The following is a 19,468-nucleotide window of genomic DNA, read 5'->3' on the forward strand; positions in this document are numbered from 1 at the left end:
CAGTTTGGATTCAGGAGAAATGTAGGAACATGCGAGACACTACTGACTCTACGAATTATCTTAGAAGACAGCGTAAGGAAAAGTAAACCTACATTTACAGCATTTGTAGACCTAGAGAAAGCTTTGTTAATTGGAATACTCTCTTTGAAATTCTGAAGGTAGCAGGGTAAAATACAGGGAACGAAAGGCTATTTACAATTTGTACAGATGACAGTTATAAGAGTCGAGAGGCATGAAAGCCTCTTATATTGAGCAAGCAGTAAAGGAAACAAAAGAAAAATTTGAAGTAGGAATTATATTCCATGGAGAAGAAATAAAGATTTCGAAGTTTGCTGATGACATTGTATTACTGTCGGAGACAGTAAATGACCTGGAAGAGCAGCTGAATGGAATGGACAGTCTTGAAAGCAGGATATAAGATGAACATCAACAAAAGCAAAACGAGGATAATGGAATGTAGTTGAATTACATCTGGTGATGCTGAGTGAATTAGGTTACAACACAAGACACTTCAGGTAGTAGATGAGTTTTGCTATTTGGGCAGCAAAGTAACTGGTGATGGTCAAAGTAGACAGGTCATAAAAAGTACACTGACAATGGCACAAAAAGCATTTTTGAAGAAGAGAAATTTGTTAACATCAAATACAGACTTGAATGACAGTGAGTCTTTCCTGAAAGTATTCATATGCACTGTAGCCATTTACAAAAATGAAACTTGGACAATAAACAGTTTAGACAAAAAGAGAATGCAAGCTTTTAAAGTGTGGTGCCACAGAAGAATGCTGAAGATTAGTTGGGTAGATACTGTAACTACTGAGGAGATACTGAACAGAATTGAGAAGGAAAAAAAAATTGTGGTAGACCCTGACTAAGGGAAGGGATTGGTTGATAGGACACAATCTGAGACACCAAGGGATCACCAATTTAGTAGTGAAGGGAAGTGTGGGGGGTAAAAATTGTAGAGGGAGTCCAAGAAATAGCTACAGTAAGCAGAATCAAAAGGGTGTAGGTTGCAGTGGTTATTCAGAAATGTAGAGGCTTGCATAGGATAAAGTAGTGTGGAGAGCTGCATAAAACCAGTTTTTGGACTGAAGACCACCACCACAACGACAACAACAAGATGGTTCATTGCACTGTAACTAACAGTGGGGACAAAATTTTAGAAATATTTGTTTTATATTTTTGAGTTCCGTGAATCCTTGACATGAATGTATTGCTAGAACATAGAATGTGTCAGTTAATTACACTAATGCATTATTTAAGTAGTCGTAAGGCTTAAAATCCAAGTCATATGCAAACAGATACCTGAAAAGTGACATCCAAGCCCTCAAACAGTAACTGAGACAACTGTAGTAATAATTCTCACACATCCAAATTTACAGCTTACAGGCTTATGCATAAAAGAAGTATTCTGTTAAAAAGTGAGATACCAGTCAACATATTAAGTTTGTGCAGTAATCTTTCAATATATAAATATAAAATAAATATATACATAAAGTAATGTCTATAAGTGATATAAAATCAAATAGTAATTAATGCTGAAAATTACACTCTGTCAAAATTCCTGTACAGACTAGAAAGATTAACTAGAAGATAAACTTTCAGCTATTTTCTGAATTTAGTCAGATCTCTAATGATCGATTTCAAATGTTTATGTTTGAATAATGGACTCGCTTCTGTATCACGCTGAGATGTTGTTATATTTTTGTGAAGACGAAGTTTAATTCTTGCAACATTAACATGATATACACTGTTTACTTCGTAAATTGTACAACTTTTGTTGACAGAGCATGTAAGTTTGAAAATGTTCTGGCATGGCATGGTGACAATCATCAGCTGCTTGAATAAATTTCTGCAAGAATGTTCAAGATTGTTAGAAACATTAGCTTTATCACATTTATGTAAGAATGATTTGACAATTGCATATTTTAAGTCCATTAACAGCAGTACATTGATTAAAGACTCATTAAATATGCGGCAGAGAACTAAAAATAAATTTAAAGCAGTATTATGGTGCTTTGACTGCTATGTTGACTACATCAGTGGCATTCTTGCTTTTAATTTATCTAATCACTTTCCCAATCTCATCAGCTGTGATAGAGCAGGTCTACAAGCATCAATTTAATTTTATTCTGCACCGGTTTTTATACACTTATTGCCTCAACAATAGTCCCTATAGACCCTTTACAACCAATTCGATCAGCTACTGTCAGTAAATGACTGTTGCTGATACTGGCAACTATTTCATCTTCTTCTATCATTTTAAAATTTCTTTTAAAGTGTGCTAAACACAAGAAATCAATCTGTTTAACCAGGAAAATAAATGAATTCGTGAAGAAACGCTATGTGAGATGTGTAAAGCAATTTCAGCTATGAAGGGAATGGCGCCTTATGGTGTTTTCCAAACAGGTGAAGCTGGAGTAAAAGTGCCTTCAATAAGAACTTGCAAAATTGTTAACCGAGTGTCCGACACGGAGGACAATCCCCAAAGCCTGGAGCAGAACTGTAATCAGTCTACTTCACAAAACAGGAGACGGGCAAAAAATAAAAATTAAACTATAAATTTATGAAAAAAAAGAACTTTAGATTCTGAAAGCGTAGGAATAAGTTGGTGTTAGAAGAGGATTCTTCTGTTTCAACAAAATTTTCTCTGAGGTTGCTTGAGAACCGAATCACAGGTTCAACCTAAGTTGGTGTAGGCTACTGAAGAATATGAATGTCAGTTTTACATACTTCACTAAATATATGAAGATGGTATCTGTTCCCAAAAGAACAGATACCATTGACGACCATGTACCTTCTCTAGAATGAAATGATAATTAAATCGAAACCCTTAGCTGCCGACAGGTGTTGATATACATCAATGGGGACAGCTGAAAATGTGTGCCCTGATTGGGACTCGAAAACAGGGTCTCCTACTTATATGGCAGACGCTCTATTCATCTGAGACACCGAGGGCACAGAGGATAGTGTGACTGCTGGTACTTACCCATTGCACGCCTCCCGCGAGACCCACATTCCCAACTGCAATAGCACCATCCTCTGCGCCCTCAGTGGCTCAGATGGATAGAGCGTCTGCCATGTAAGAAAGAGATCCCGGGTTCAAGTCCTGGTTGGGGCACACATTTTTGAGCTGTCCCCATTGATGTATATCAACAACACCTGTCAGCAGCTAAGGGTTTCGATTTAATTATCATTACTTCAATAAACTTCATTAAGATAATGGGAAACCTTGAATTACAAAGAGTATCTGGCAATGAAATCCATATGACCATCACTATTCTCTGCAGATCTTAAGAGTTCACATACCAGTACTTCAACTGCTGAAACAAAGAAAGAATATGTATTAAAGAATATATATGAACTACATTCATTTTGCTGATGACAAAGTATTGTAGTCTAAATAAACTTCCACAGTATACAGAACTTAACACAGTAAGTTTTTGTTCAATTCACATATTACCATCAACACCATCTTCAATAGGGACTTGACTTTCACTGCTGAATAAAGTTACCTTTCAAACTTTGTCAAACAATACAGTGATCGACTTGTAGCTCATGGCTGTTCTCTAATATTGTCTACCATTTTACATCAGACTTTTGTTTCAATCTTTTGATATTTCTTGCATTGCAGCAAACAACATCCTTGCGCCATCTATCAGACATTCACATAGGCCTACCTGAATGTCTTGTCTACAACCATATCTTTTTCATTACAGTCATAATTACATCTTCTACTTTGGTATGCTGCATGTTTGTTTTTCTGTCTTTCCTACATTGACTTTATGCTTTCCTTTACAGACTCATTGGAAGTTTTATATTCCCGTAATTACGAAAAAAAAGCTCAGAGTATAAAGAATGTTTGCATTTTCATGCAAGAAATGCCTTTTGTAACTACGACACATTAAGTGTTAGGCCTATACACAATGTGCATTAGAATATGTAACGAAGTTCGTCTGCAGGACTTTCTATTGCACAAAACACTATTGTAAGGGGACATAAAAGTTTTGTTGATACAGACTGGAATTATTAGAGTTAAAACCTGTTTTTCGTTTAGTTACATCAGTCACTACATAACTCATTCAGATCACCTGTATTACAAGTAAGCAACAAAATTGTCTATCGAATACATAAAGCTGTCAACAAAAACGATTTTTTGTTATACATCGTAACTGTAACTTGATGAAGTAACTAACATAGAGTTGTAATACTAATATCATCAAACTAATAAATTCAGCAATAAAGTTAAATTAGACGTAAAATGCTATATTTTATCGATTATCTTAGACTGGTGATTAAAATCAGATCCGCATTTTCTTAGTATATAAAATGCTTACTTTTCGCCATTCTACGTCTATGTTACTGGAAGAATGGTGCTGTCAACAAGATATTTGTTTAAAAAACACTTTGTATTACAAAAACATAACAACAACAGCACTAGTGTTTACGGCAAATCAAATGAGCACATGGCCCATGTTCATAAACATCTCTGATTTTATATTAAGATTCATTGATCCGCAGACATATCCGCAGACATCACTAGAAAAGTAATATGTACGTGTACTAGCGGATCCTTCTATACTGTATGTAATTATACGTTTTTCTGTCATCTTTTACATACTAGTTCAGTCATGCAGTCCTTACGTATTATTTCTAGAATAATACCTTAGAAACTTTTTTTTCGGTATGTTGCTTATTGTGTATAATGTATTATATCTTTGGCGCGTGCAATGTTGATTTTTGTCTTCACGTTTCTTGTCATTGGTAGTACTAACAATTTGTTGACAGGTAGTTAACGTTTCTCGTTGCGAATGGTTTCAGCAAAATAAACCAGGATGAGCGCCGTTAATCTGCGCCAACAGAAATTGGAGCAACAGGTAATGCGTTGTTTCTTATCGGCGAAATTGTTCTACGTAATTACTGTGTCAAGTACTAATAATTCTTGTTATTCAGCGTCAATTGATGGAACAGAAGATGCGCCAGAAAAGGCAAACACTTGGTATGGTTCAAGCCTCAGACGCCCGTGCTTCTTCAGCTAAAGGCCCAAATGGGTTTCAGCCGAGGCTTTCGCTCCCGTCACGAGGAAGAGAACTGCATGGTTTGTACTTATAATTGTAATTTTTATTACTGTGTAATATTGAATAATTATCATATGTTTGTTCCTCTTTTCGTAAAGGATATGACGGGCCCCTGCAGTTCACTATGGAGCCAGGGAATCCAGATCTGGTGATATCATTACCGGCGAATGGTTCAGAAGCTTCACACCGCGAGGAAAACGGTAAAAATCGTATTGTCTAATTCCTATTTATCATTCGGACGATACGACACACGTAGCCATAACTGTCAGTGCGTCGATACTGATGATAGCATTATGCTCCCTAACTGCCCAATAAATATTTCTCAACGAAGTGAAATAAATATGAGTCATTAAACTGGGCCGTTGTAATAACACTGTTGTTTTTAAATATCAAATATGCCATATATTGGCAACACCTTTATCGTTCAGAGTAGCATAGACTTGTGTTGCAACATTTAATTCATTGCAAGAACAATAGTTTACTTCAAAACGTTTAAACACATGTTGACACTAATTTGTTGTTAAAGCTCTTATTGGGGCAATGGCACCACACACAACTAAAACCGAAAGAAAAGTCAGAGGGAAAAAAAAGACCAAACTCACTGATACATTCTTGTATGAACTGTTAGACTTCGCAGCTCTTAATGGCATTATAACAAAGAGATCATACTACCAGTCGATTTAATTTTTGATAGCCATGTATCCGTCTCCTGCTCTTGGCCTCTCCCGCCATGAACACTCTGTAGAATCCTAGCCGTCAGTCAGAAAGGTATTTTAAGCCTTGTAAAAGAAAGAGGGAATCTAAGATAAACTTCTTACTGGAGAGAAATCTTGCTAAAAGTGGATTATGTCTGATGGTGTTCATTTACAGATGGTAAATGTCACGTGCTCCATGATACAAAGATATGCAGCCAGATACAAGAAGCGAACAAACTGCTTTTTGTAAAAAAAAATCTGTGTTTTTATTAATGTAGTTTATGATGTCACTAATCTGTAGAGTAGGTTTACATGTAGGTTATTGATAGTGACAATTTGGCTGAGTCAGCAAAGCCAAGGAAAGTGAATACGAGATCTTAGTTGTGAAATACTAATATGTAATGTAACTCTTGGGAATGATCTTGCTAAATACAAGTTGTCCATGAGACATCTAGCAGTGTATTGTCCTACTCCACTGATTAGTGCACAAATTATTGTTTGAAATCCTGTCCAGTTCCCCATTTTCTGCAAGCATTTACCCAATTGTTTTATATAACTACACGTCTTGTGAATGTCTTTTTAAGGAGGTCGGAGTGTCTATGGTTAGGACTGAAGTAGTGGTGCAAGATACTCTCAGCCATGCACCATACAATGGCTTGTGAAGTATGTACGTCAATGTAGAAGTTTTGTACTCTAGTGCAAAGGTATTTAACAAACTTCCAGCTAACACAGGGAAAGAAATTTGGATCTCTACGAATCGGAAAGAAAATTAAAAAATTTCCTTAAGAGCCACTCTGTGTACAAATTATCTGACCTAGATTCAATGACTGAATATTTTTGCTTTGGTAGTGGCACATATCAGGCTCTACTGTAAGTATGTCAAATAGCAGCAAATTATTGACAGAGCAGTCTCGTAATATGTTGGTAGCCATTTCCTTTGAAAAGCACTAATGTAACTATGTAAATATTCAGGTATCTGCAGAAAACAAACAGCAGCCATCTGTGTGATTGACATGTCTTTTGATTTGTTGCATTAAAAATAACTAGCATAAACACAAATAGCACTAAGCAATATAGCCATATTGTTAGTACCTTGTCCTTATTATCTTCCTTTTTGTTTCTTCTTTTGTTAATGTGTGTTTTGACTTGTTTTACACACCTGAAGAATCTTATATTTCACAGATCAAAAAGGACAGAAAAAAGATGAGGGTTTCTCATCCCATTGACAGTGAGGTTGTCATTGATGGATCACCTCCTCAGTTTAGGGAGGGATGTGGAAGGAAGTTGGCTACACTCATGCAATATAAGCATCCTGGCATTTGCATTGAACCATTTAGAGAAATCGGGAAAACCTGAATGTGGATGGCCAGATGGGATTTTCTTTGAAATGCCTTCATTGTTTTACCACTTCACCACCACACTCAATTCATTAGAATCTATAGAATATGAGCAATTATCCTGTTTGAGTGACAAGTTATGTAGATATTTTTTTTTTTTTTGTCCTTTGAGCATATAAGCTGGCCACTGTGGCTGAGTCCGGAACCGTGCTGCTGCTATGGTCGCAGGTTCGAATCCTGCCTCAGGTATGGATGTGTGTGATGTCCTTAGGTTAGTTAGGTTTAAGTAGTTCTAAGTCTAGGGGACTGATAACCTCAGATGTTAAGTCCCATAGTGCTTAGAGCCATTTGAACCATTTTTTGAGCATTTGATGTATCTTATTGGACTTCTGAAATAAATTAGACATTGATTCATATTCGTCCCATACAAAACTTCAATCTTACCATAGTGAGGTAGTATGGATGTCTCAACAATGCATAGAGCCCTATTGTGGTTACGTCATCACACAGATAGTGTTTTTGTGTTTCTGTATGTCTGGTCCTCAAGATGGATGGCAACTTTTTCAGCATTTGCAGCAACTACAGTCTGGCTGATCGAAGGATTTTGCCTTTTAACATACCCATTATGGCCCTGATATGTTGATATTACAACATTGCTGAAACGTGTGGAAAATAACAGCCAATATATTTTCAAAGGACATGCCACTTTATGATATGGAGAATTGCATCAAACCAGTTCACAGACTGTAGACTACAACTTCATATTGGCCCCATGGGAGTTTGAACCCCACCCCTTGCAAATATGGGTCCATTGCCATAACACTACACAATTTCACTCAGTATGTTATTGTCAAAAGAATAATGTATGTTTTTATTGCTATTTATGTTGTACCTTAAAAATTCTGCAACTATATCCTCGATATGGCTTCTTTCCATATCCATGGTCAGTTGGCTTTGATTTGTCCATGGATAACAGTCAAGAGGTAAATATATGCACGGCTGTAACCAATATAATTCACTGTCACAGTTATCAAAATATATTGATGCATTTGGCTTCAAGAAAAAGTCTGATGCACATAGTAAGGTTGTCCTCACATTTTTCGCACTTCGCTAAAGAAGTGTTTTAATAAAAGTCAGAAAGTTGCCCAGTGTAACTAAGTTTTGACTTCAACTTCTGCTAACAAGGGAAAAGCCCATTGATAAACACTGTAAGTAAATTGTATGCAAAATTCACGAAGAATACTGTTTTTAATGTATAAGTAATAAAATGTAGAAACACATGATTACTATATTTACAAAATGGTGACTAAAGATTCTTTGTAAATAAAAGCAAAACATGTCTGGTGTAAAACACACTTAAATGTGTGTTATGATTAAGATGTAAAAACAAGTAATGATTAATATTGCTTCAAACAACGCAGCAGATGGTGTCGCACAGCAGTTAGTGCCGCTGGCCGGAAGCTGCAGATCACCAGTTAAACTTTACCCGTTCAAAATTTCTTATGTTCGTGTATTCTGGAATGTTCAGTTTGTGTATTAATAGCAATACTGTCTGTCCAATGGTTCAGTTCTGGCTGTACATTGGCCTCCATAATAAATATGCATTTAGTGTTGTATTTCATTGATGATCCTGCTTTTGGATATGAACTTAATTCTGGTTATGCATGACATTATCTAGTGGAGTCTCTGGGTACTTCAAAACATCTACAGTGACATGCCTCCAATTAGGCAACAAAAGCTGTCAAGTAAAGGGACAGGAACCAGGATTCTAGCAGGAAATCATGCCCAAGTCCATATATTCAGGAAAATGTATCTAAAACAGCACAAACTCAGCTGCATGCTAGGCATGCTTCAGGTTTTCTGGAAATACTGGTCAGGACCTAACAAAAAGACATCGATGAAGTCCCCATTTACACAGGTGGAATGACATGCGTTTGACAAAAGTATACTTTTTCATGTACAGCACAGCTCAACAGTGGTTTGAGAACAACAAAGAGAAGCTCAGTAGCTGGGATAATTTCTGGGCCAAACTGAAAATAATAATAATAATGATTATTATTATTATTATTATTTGGTGACAATCGGCACCAAATCTATTTAGCAGAAAAATAATTGAAGAGAGAAGTGCAACATCATGAAGAAACAACAGACCTACATACAGTGTGTTTTGGCCCTGTGCCACATTTTTAATCTTAATACTACACAAGTTGACAAAATATCAGACTTGATGAAAGTTGTTACAGAAGCTATTCTGGTAACAGATGTCATAGCAACCAAAGAATACAAGTGGTGTCAGCACACTGAGGAAATGCAACAAAATATAGTATGACAGTTGTGGATGATTAGCAAGTCATATGCTAGGCTGTAAGAGATGAGATACAACATTTTATGGGAGCCATAACTCTCCAACCTAGTATGGAAGAAATTATAACCATACCTACAGTTAATGACTCTGAAACTGGCTTTTGTAGAGAATATTTTCTGTCTTGATTTTATCCAGGCTATATCAGCCCACATTGTACAAGAGAGAATGGTGATACAGAAGGATTAAAGTTGGGGAGTTTGTTTCTCATTCAGGTAGCTTAGAAGACAACTATGTTTATACTTTGTGCATCCTGGGTATGTTGTATGCTACTGGAGAGAAAGATGACTAGTTTTGACTTCTGTGGTACTAGCCATCTACCATCAAAATAGTTCTATTCATGTCAATCAACCACGGGCAATTATAATCAACCTATGGTATGAATCTTGTTGCTGTACCCTGCACGTGGTCACTCCCCAACACACTGTAGCCATTTACCTTCACTACAGAGGTACTACTGCTTGCTTAGTTGCCAAATTCAGGAAAACTAATTGAAACAACCATCTAAGGAAGGAAAGCCACCACAGATGAAAATCTTCCACGAACAAATCACAAAGATGTTAGGAAATCTCATTGTTGCCATTAGTAATGGATTACCGCTATGGCTCAGGAGGCTTCTGTTTCTGTAATTTCAAATGCTTATCACCAGATAAAAAAAGACTGTGTTCCATGATATAATGCAAATGGGCTGAAAGTCGCAAACTGAAAGTATGTCCAGTGACAGGAACATGTATTACAAGAATAGCTATCAGTGATGGAATACAGCCCTTTAAATTTGTGTACCGGAATATAGTCATAATGATATTCTTGGATGAGACGAGTTGCAGACATCACGAGCAGCGAGCAGTCATAGGCTGTGGAAGATTAGAGCTCCAGATTGACAAAGGTATTTCAGCAAGCACATAAAACAAAGATTGCAGCTGAAGACTGAGTTATTCCGCCATCATCGAGAAGAGTTCCAGACATGCAAGAAAACCACTTAGACTCTCAAAAGAAATTAACAAGCCAGGGGTGATCATAAGCATAGTCAAGGAGAATGGAGAATTTTGGATCGCTACCACAAGTGGGCACAGTTCATCCCTAAAGGTATGTTTGTAGGGACAGCCAATCCAATTGAGGAAAGGCAGTGTAATGCCATTGATGATAATGCTCCACTACCATGACAGACAGTTCAGAGGAAGGAAGCTGCTATTGAACTGCCAGTGGGATCTGGCCTGACCATGGAGCAGTGTTGGTCATTTTTAGCCATTTTGTGCCAGTTTTTGGTTGCTTTGAAATCCAGGGTGGAGAAAAGACAGTCCAAGCAGCTATTGGTGAAACACCTTATCAAAACTGGGGATCATCCACCAAGTACCTATTACTCGTGTAGGGTGTCGCCTGTGATAATCCAGGAGAAAGTGGAGATGATGCTGCAAGATGGCATTGAACCTTCTTGTGAAGGAGTAGGATGGCACATGGAGTTTCTGCGTTGATCACCAACTACTAAGAACAATCACAAGTAAAGATGTCTACCCTGTGCTGTGCATTGATGACACCCTAGACTGCTTGAAAGGAGGGAAGTATTTCTAAACTTTGGACATGCAGACAGGCTGTTGTTTTACTGCTGGCCTCCACCTAAATCCATTAAAGTGCCTCTCTCTTGCCAAAGAAATCAAAATCTAGGAGCACCCAGTGAATTGAAAAGGAGGGCAATCAAAGATTTTCCAGTTCCTTGATGCATTCATCCCCCCCCCCCCCCCCATGAACCATGGACCTTACCGTTGGTGGGGAGGCTTGCGTGCCTCGGCGATACAGATAGCCGTACCGTAGGTGCAACCACAACGGAGGGGTATCTGTTGAGAGGCCAGACAAATGTGTGGTTCCTGAAGAGGGGCAGCAGCCTTTTCAGTAGTTGCAGGGGCAACAGTTTGGATGATTGACCGATCTGGCCTTTAAACACTAACCAAAACGGCCTTGCTGTGCTGGTACTGCAAACAGCTGAAAGCAAGGGGGAAACTACAGCCGTAATTTTTCCCGAGGGCATTCAGCTTTACTGTATGGATAAATGATGATGGCGTCCTCTTGGGTAAAATATTCCGGAGGTAAAATAGTCCCCCATTCGGATCTCCGGGCGGGGACTACTCAAGAGGACGTCATTATCAACAGAAAGAAAACTGGCGTTCTACAGATTGGAGCTTGGAATGTCAGATCACTTAATCGGGCAGGTAGGTTAGAAAATTTAAAAAGGGAAATGGATAGCTTAAAGTTAGATATAGTGGGAATTAGTGAAGTTCGGTGGCAGGACCAACAAGTCTTCTGATCAGGTGACTACAGGGATATAAACACAAAATCAAATAGGGGTAATGCAGGAGTAGGTTTAATAATGAATAGGAGTGCGGGTAAGCTACGACAAACAGCATAGTGAACGCATTATTGTGGCCAAGATAGGTCCTAAGCCTATGCCTACCACAGTAGTACAAGTTTATATGCCGACTAGCTCTGCAGATGGCGAAGAAATGTATGAGGAAATAAAAGAAATTGTACAGATAGTGAAGGGAGACGAAAATTTAATAGTCATGGGTGACTGGAATTCGTCAGTAGGAAAAGGGAGAGAAGGAAACGTAGTAGGTGAATATGGATTGGGGCTAAGAAATGAAAGAGGAAGCCGTCTGGTAGAATTTTGCACAGAGCACAACTTAATCATAGCTAACGCTTGGCTCAAGAATCATAAAAGAAGGTTGTATACATGGAAGAAGCCTGGAGATACTGACAGGTTTCAGATAGATTATATAATGATATGACAGAGATTTAGGAACCAGGTTTTAAATTGTAAGACATTTCCAGGGGCAGATGTGGACTCTGACCACAATCTATTGGTTATGAACTGTAGATTAAAACTGAAGAAACTACAAAAGGCAGTAATTTAAGGAGATGGGACCTGGATAAACTGACTAAACCAGAGGTTGTACAGTGTTTCAGGGAGAGCATAAGGGAACAATTGACAAGGAGGAGGGAAAGAAATACAGTAGAAAAAGAATGGGTAGCTTTGAGGGATGAAGTAGTGATGGCAGCAGAGGATGAAGTAGGTAAAAAGACGTGGGCTAGTAGAAATCCGTGGGTAACAGAAGAAATATTGAATTTAATTGATGAAAAGAGAAAATATAAAAATGCAGTAAATGAAGCAGGGAAAAAGGAATACAAACGTCTCAAAAATGAGATCAACAGGAAGTGCAAAATGGCTAAGCAGGCATGGGTAGAGGAGAAATGTAAGGATGTAGAGGCTTATCTTACTACAGGTTAGATAGATACTGCCTACAGGACAATTAAAGAAACCTTTGGAGAAAAGAGAACAACTTGTATGAATATCAAGAGCTCAGATGGGAACCCAGTTCTAAGCAAAGAAGGGAAAGCAGAAAGGTGGAAGGAGTATATAGAGGGTCTATACGAGGGTGATGTACTTGAAGGCAATGTTATAGAAATGGAAGAGGATGTAGATGAAGATGAAATGGGAGATATGACACTGCGTGAAGAGTTTGATAGAGCACTGAAAGGCCCCGGAAGTAGACAACATTCCATCAGAACTACTGACAGCCTTGGGAGAGCCAATCCTGACAACTCTCTACCATCTGGTGAGCAAGATGTATGAGACAGGCGAAACACCCTCAGACTTCAAGAAGACTCCAATCCCAAAGAAAGCAGGTGTTGACAGATGTGAAAATCACCGAACATTCAGTTTAATAAGTCACGGTTGCAAAATACTAACGCGAATTCTTTACAGACAAATGGAAAAACTAGTAGAAGCCGACCTTGGGGAAGATCAGTTTGGATTCCATAGAAATGTTGGAACACGTGAGACAATACTGACCCTACGACTTATCTTAGAAGCTAGATTAAGAAAAGGCAAACCTACGTTTCTAGCATTTGTAGACTTAGAGAAAGCTTTTGACAATGTTGACTGGAATACTCTCTTTCAAATTCTGAAGGTGGCAGGGGTAAAATACAGGGAGCAAAAAGCTATTTACAATTTGTGGAGAAACCAGATGGTAGATATAAGAGTCGAGGGACATCAAAGGGAAGCAATGGTTGGGAAGGGAGTGAGACAGGGTTGTAGCCTCTCCCTGATGTTATTCAATCTGTATATTGAGCAAGCAGTGAAGGAAACAAAAGAAAAATTCGGAGTAGGTATTAAAATCCATGGTGAAGAAATAAAAACTTTGAGGTTCGCCGATGACATTGTAATTCTGTCAGAGACAGCAAAGGACTTGGAAGAGCAGTTGAACAGAATGGACAGTGTCTTGAAAGGAGGGTATAAGATGAACATCAACAAAAGCAAAATGAGGATAATGGAATGTAGTCGAATTGAGTCAGGTGATGCTGAAGGAATTAGATTAGGAAATGAGACACTTAAAGTAGTAAAGGAGTTTTGCTATTTGGGGAGCAAAATAACTGATGATGGTCGAAGTAGAGAGGATATAAAATGTAGACTGGCAATGGCAAGGAAAGCATTTCTGAAGAAGAGAAATTTGTTAACATCGAGTATAGATTTAAATGTCAGGAAGTCATATGTGAAAGTATTTGTATGGAGTGTAGCTGTGTATGGAAGTGAAACATGGACGATAAATAGTTTGGACAAGAAGACAATAGAAGCTTTCGAAATATGGTGTTACAGAAGAATGCTGAAGATTAGATGGGTAGATCACATACCTAATGAGGAAGTACTGAATAGGATTGGGGAGAAGAGAAGTTTGTGGCACAACTTGACTAGAAGAAGGGATCGGTTGGTAGGACATGTTCTGAGGCATCAAGGGATCACCAATTTATTATTGGAGGGCAGCATGGAGGGTAAAAATCGTAGAGCGAGACCAAAAGATGAATACACTAAGCAGATTCAGAAGGATGTAGGTTGCAGTAGGTACTGGGAGATGAAGAAGCGTGCACAGGATAGAGTAGCATGGAGGGCTGTATCAGACCAGTCTCAGGACTGAAGACCACAACAACAACATGATGCAAGAAGTTTTCTCAGAATGTGCTTGTATTGCTGGCAGCTTATAAGACGTCTGCACCAAAGCACATCCCTAGCAAGAACTACTGCTGAGCGACACCAAATTTTTCATGAATGAGATGCATCCTTAAGGATGTGCCATCATCTGCTCCAGTCCTACCATTGTATAATGAGAATCCCAGAACTCCACACTAATGCTAGCCATTTTATCATAGTTACATTTCTAATACAAATTCAGGAAGGTGCTGAATAGATGGTAGCTTACACTTCCAGACTACTCTCAAGCCTGAGAGGAGCTACTCTACAAATGAAAAAGAGGGCCTTGCAGTGCTGCAACAGGCATTCCAGTTCAAGATGCAGGAGACGGCGGTTGTGTGTTCGTGGGGTGCGCTTCCTTGTGTGAATGAATGTGTGTGTTTCCTTTTCTGAAGAAGGCTTTGGTCAAAATCTAAATGTGTAACTCTCTTTTCAACTCAATTGATTTGAATGCCTGACAGAAGCTGTGTTTAATTATTACATATTTGTGAACAGTATTCGCATGGAGGAATATCATTGAGTCATCACCAAGTGGTTTGATTAGACAGACACCTGCTTACACCCATGATGGAAAACGTTTTGAAATAAGATCTTAATAACCTCCACCCCCTCCACCAAAAAAATGGGAATGGATAAAAAATTAAAAACTCACTTATGAATGCTACCCAGCAAAGTAGTCGGGGTTTGAATACTTTTGTGACCATCCTGTTTTTAATTTTATGAAATCACTTTCCTAATTAGTTCCTATTGCCACTTTCTCTGAATTACGCATACTGATGAGGCATTAAATTCAGTCCTTTCTATATTGGAAGTATTTTTGCATTTGAAGCCATTCTGATGAATTTTTTTGCTGGCCGGGGCACTTCACCTCCATAACACATTTCTTTGTCTTCTTCAGAACAGGGGATGTGTAGTGCTCCAGAAGCAGTGTCTGCATCTTGATTTTTATCTCATTAGCAATCTGATCTTAATTTACAATAATTTAATCACACTTAGTTTCTACTTTCCCTTCCACAGGCTTTTTCTGTGTATAAATATTGTCTTCATTAGGAGACTCGTGCTTTTTTTGTCCTTTATTTCTTTTGTTTCCATTTGCACTGTGTCCCTTCGTTTGTTCAGCTCTGCTGCTATCCTATTTGTAACAGAACATTATTACACACAATGGGATTTGTATCATGACCGTTATTCCACTGTTTCTTTCAATCACTTCTTGCTCATTGCTTTTCATTCAAGTTTTGAAGTTGTGTTTCTTAGCATTCAAGATACCTGCATCTTACCTTTTGATTATACATTTTCAGGGTGGCAATTCTTCTGAGAAACCTGGAATTCTTAGGGAATTAATTTTATCTGTAAAAATCAGGGGAATCTTAGAGAATTGAAAAATCGGGAATCTTAGGGAATTTCAGGAATTTCAAAAAATCACAGGGAATTCTGTGTTTTTAACCTAGCGTTGAAATGGAATTTTATTAAGTTTCATAAATTACAAGTTTTAAAATGCTTAGTATCTTTAAGTACGTAATTATATGATTATTATTCCCTGTAAACTATCACTATTTAGAAACTGGTTAAATTACTGCTTATTGCTGATACATAGTTGGACTAAGAGGAAAGAGTCTTTATTTTGTTGTGGTATGCTGCACCCCATTCACCATTAATTTGTCAGGAGCCTCTTGACACCATCTTCCTACTCAGACCTGGAATTCTCAGAGAACTCTTTTTTCCGAGTTTGATTAGCCACCCAGATTCTTTCCCCTGTCTGCCAATGAAAGAATTTTTGTAACTTCTGAAAGCTTGATGTTGATTACTGTTTTTAACTTCGCTTATGTGTCGGTACTAGTCATAGTTTTAATGAATGCTACTAGCCACTTGTCCCACCACAAATATTGTCTGCTACTTTTTTTTTTTTAAATTTTGAATACAAATAATGTTTTGAAAGTATCATGTGTTTTATATTTACAGATGTTTGTCAAGTAGAGACTTTGCAACTAGGGGATCAAGACCAAGATGTTGAAGATGAAGAATCTACACCAGTATCTCCACCAACCCCAGTCAACACCTTGGCCCTTGCTGTGGCACCATCGGCTGATTCAAACTTCATCACACTCAGCTCAAATGTAAGTTAATTCCACAGAATTTTATTATAAGTTCGTCACCATGAAGATTCACTCCCAAGATTGAGAGATATCATAATGTGAATGACTTTCTGAAGTGCTGTGAATAACTCCTCCCCACAACTAAATAGAAATTATTTCTTAGATGAAATTGTTAAGTGATTTAACTACATGGTTATAACTAGAAAAATTCACCCACCTGTACTCCAGTCCACTACTGTTGCCTACACCCTCTTATTACTTTCTCTAAGATGACATTGAACAGAACACATGAGAGAGCATGCCCTTGTCTGAGGCCTGTCTCAACCACGAATGTTTCTGATGTGGCTCCTCGGGAACATAACGCTGCCTTTGACCCTTTCATACAAGCTTGCATCATTCTCACTAGCTTCTCAGAGATTCTGAAGTCACACATTGCATTGTATAGGCTATTCCTTTGGATGCTGTCATATGCACATTGAAAATCGACGAACAGGCTGCAGATATCTTTATCATATTCCCAGTGCTTTTCAAACAATTGTCTTAGTGTGAAAATGTGATCTATTGTCGATCAGTTTGGTCTAAAGCCAACTTGGTACTCCTGTATGTTGTTCTCTATGAATGATTGAAATTTTCTGAGGATAATGATGGACAGTACCTTACGTGTTACTTTCAACAAGCTGATTCCTCTGTAGTTACCACATTCCATTTTGCTTCCCTACTTTTATATTGGAGATATTATAGCCAATTTCCATTCTTCTAGCAGTGTCTCCTTCTCCCATATCAACTGGATCAATTTATATATCTCTAAGTGTAAGCTCTCACCTCTCTCCTTGCTTAATTCTGATGTTATTCTGTCCTGGCTGTCGATTCAGCTGCTCAAGACAGTTTTCGGATAATGTGTTCAAAAGTAATTCACACGACAGCTTGTCTGTACCACCTGTAATGAATCCATAGACATCCCAGTCTATACTAGGTAGGTTGAAGTCGCCTCTGACTAATATAGCGTGATCCGGGTACTTCTGCGATACAGAATGTAGACTCCCTTTGAATCATTCTAGAACTGTCACGGTGGAACCTGGTGGCCGGTAATAACACCCAACAATTAACTTTATTTCCCCTAGCCCTGTTAAACATGTCCAGATAACTTCACAATCACATTCTACTTCGACCTCAGTTGACACAATATTTTTGCTAACTGCAATGAAGGCACCACCTCCTACGGTGTCTAATCTGTCTTTCCAATACACGTTTCAACCCTCACTAAATATTTCAGAACTTCCTATCTCAGGGTTCAGCCAAGTCTCAGTCCTGAGAATAATTTGCGCGCCACGCGCTTCCTGGAGGGCAGTAAATTCAGGAACTTTATTCCGAACACTCTGAAAATTTATTGCTAATATCGTGATAGCTGAAGTGTCTTTACACTGAGCGCGTCCTGATTTCCCTGCCTGAGTGTTCATCAGGACACCTCGCACTACTGCCTAGCCTAAATAAACCCCATGTGCACGCCACAATTACTCTGCTGCCCGATTAGCCGCTTCCTTTGTGTAGTGCACCCTTGACCTATCTAGGGGCATCCTGCAATTCCCCACCCAATAGTGCAAGTCTAGAAATCTGCAGCCAAGACCGTCACAGAGTCGACGAAGCCTCTGGTTGGGACCCTCCACTCGGCTCCAAACCAAAGGACCCCGATCCACTCTGGGAACGATGCTGCAAATAGAGAGCTCTGCTTGCATCCCACGTGCGAGGCCAGCGGTCTTCGCCAAATCCGCCAGCCACCCGTACAAACTGAGGATCGCCTCAGAACCCAAGCGACAGGCATCATTGGTGCCGACGTGAGCAACTGCTTACAGACGACTGACCCCGTATGCTCAATAGCCGCAGGCAAGGCTGCCTCCACATCTTCGATGAGGTGCCCCCCCCCCCCCCCACCCCCCCCACTCCCCGCCCCGGCAGACAAACCGAGTGCACGTTGGATTTCTTTCCAGCCCTGTACACTATTTCCCTAAGGGGCTCCATCACCCACCTAATGTTGGAGCTCCCAATAACCAGCAAGCCTTTGCCCCCGTGTGCCTGCTCGGGCCCTGCTGAAGGAGCGGCCACCTGCCCACTGACAGGATGAAGGGGCGAGGCCAGCCTCCACATTGGCCCTCCCCCTCGAGCGACACGAACACGTTGCAGTCCGCCACTCACCCTGAGGTGAGGGCGGCCCCAACGTGCTGGGTACACTAGAAGGTGCCTCGGCAGCTGAGTCAGCGGACGCAGCAAATGGGGCGTTTCAAGCGACGCGCCAGACCCTCTGCCGTCACTGCACCTCGAGGCAGCAGCCTGAAAGCGGCTGACCGTGGCCAACAGCACGCTCAACTGCTCGCAAGCAGCCAGTTCCTCTTGCGCCTGCACACAGCACGCACACACCCTATCCATCCTACTGCTAATATCTAACAACTCCCTGAATTTATACTCTACGCCTATCAATAAGCAATATTACTCCTCTCAAATACGAGAATATGCAAGGATTTTATGTAATTAAATATGCAAGCGCACAAACACACAGAAAGAAATTAAGAATCAAACTACAAAACAAATGTGAAAGCTAAATATGCGACTTGCTACTGCACTGCTGCTTCACTAATACTTCACCAGCGGCTGCTCAAGGCTCACTGAGCTGTGTCAAAAGCGCATTGGCTGTCCAAAACAAACAACTGACTAACGAATCCACGAATTTTTACTCTACAGCTATCAATAAGCAATATTACTCCCCCCATGAACCATAGACCTTGCCCTTGGTGGGGAGGCTTGCGTGCCTCAGCGATACAGATAGCCGTACCGTAGGTGCAACCACAACGGAGGGGTATCTGTTGAGAGGCCAGACAAACGTATGGCTACTGA

The 19,468-nt window shown here is 39.4% G+C and overlaps 2 protein-coding genes across 2 annotated transcripts in view; one reads left to right on the forward strand and one right to left on the reverse strand.

Annotated features, from left to right (window-relative positions):
* LOC124622421 (RNA-binding protein 28) overlaps positions 1–4,470 on the reverse strand; it is a 116,739-nt gene extending 112,269 nt beyond the window's left edge. Inside the window, exon 1 of the mRNA XM_047148114.1 lies at positions 4,338–4,470. Coding sequence (XP_047004070.1) covers positions 4,338–4,347 — 10 coding nt within the window. The 5' untranslated portion in view covers positions 4,348–4,470. The remainder of the gene's footprint in view (positions 1–4,337) is intronic.
* A 290-nt stretch (positions 4,471–4,760) lies between these two features.
* The window catches only part of LOC124622443 (protein king tubby), a 62,436-nt gene continuing 47,728 nt past the window's right edge, over positions 4,761–19,468 (forward strand). The window contains exons 1-4 of the mRNA XM_047148141.1: positions 4,761–4,877; positions 4,954–5,098; positions 5,177–5,278; positions 16,449–16,603. Coding sequence (XP_047004097.1) covers positions 4,836–4,877; positions 4,954–5,098; positions 5,177–5,278; positions 16,449–16,603 — 444 coding nt within the window. The 5' untranslated portion in view covers positions 4,761–4,835. The remainder of the gene's footprint in view (positions 4,878–4,953; positions 5,099–5,176; positions 5,279–16,448; positions 16,604–19,468) is intronic.

This window comes from Schistocerca americana, chromosome 7 (genome assembly GCF_021461395.2).
Source record: "Schistocerca americana isolate TAMUIC-IGC-003095 chromosome 7, iqSchAmer2.1, whole genome shotgun sequence".
Taxonomy (NCBI): Eukaryota; Metazoa; Arthropoda; class Insecta; order Orthoptera; family Acrididae; genus Schistocerca; species Schistocerca americana.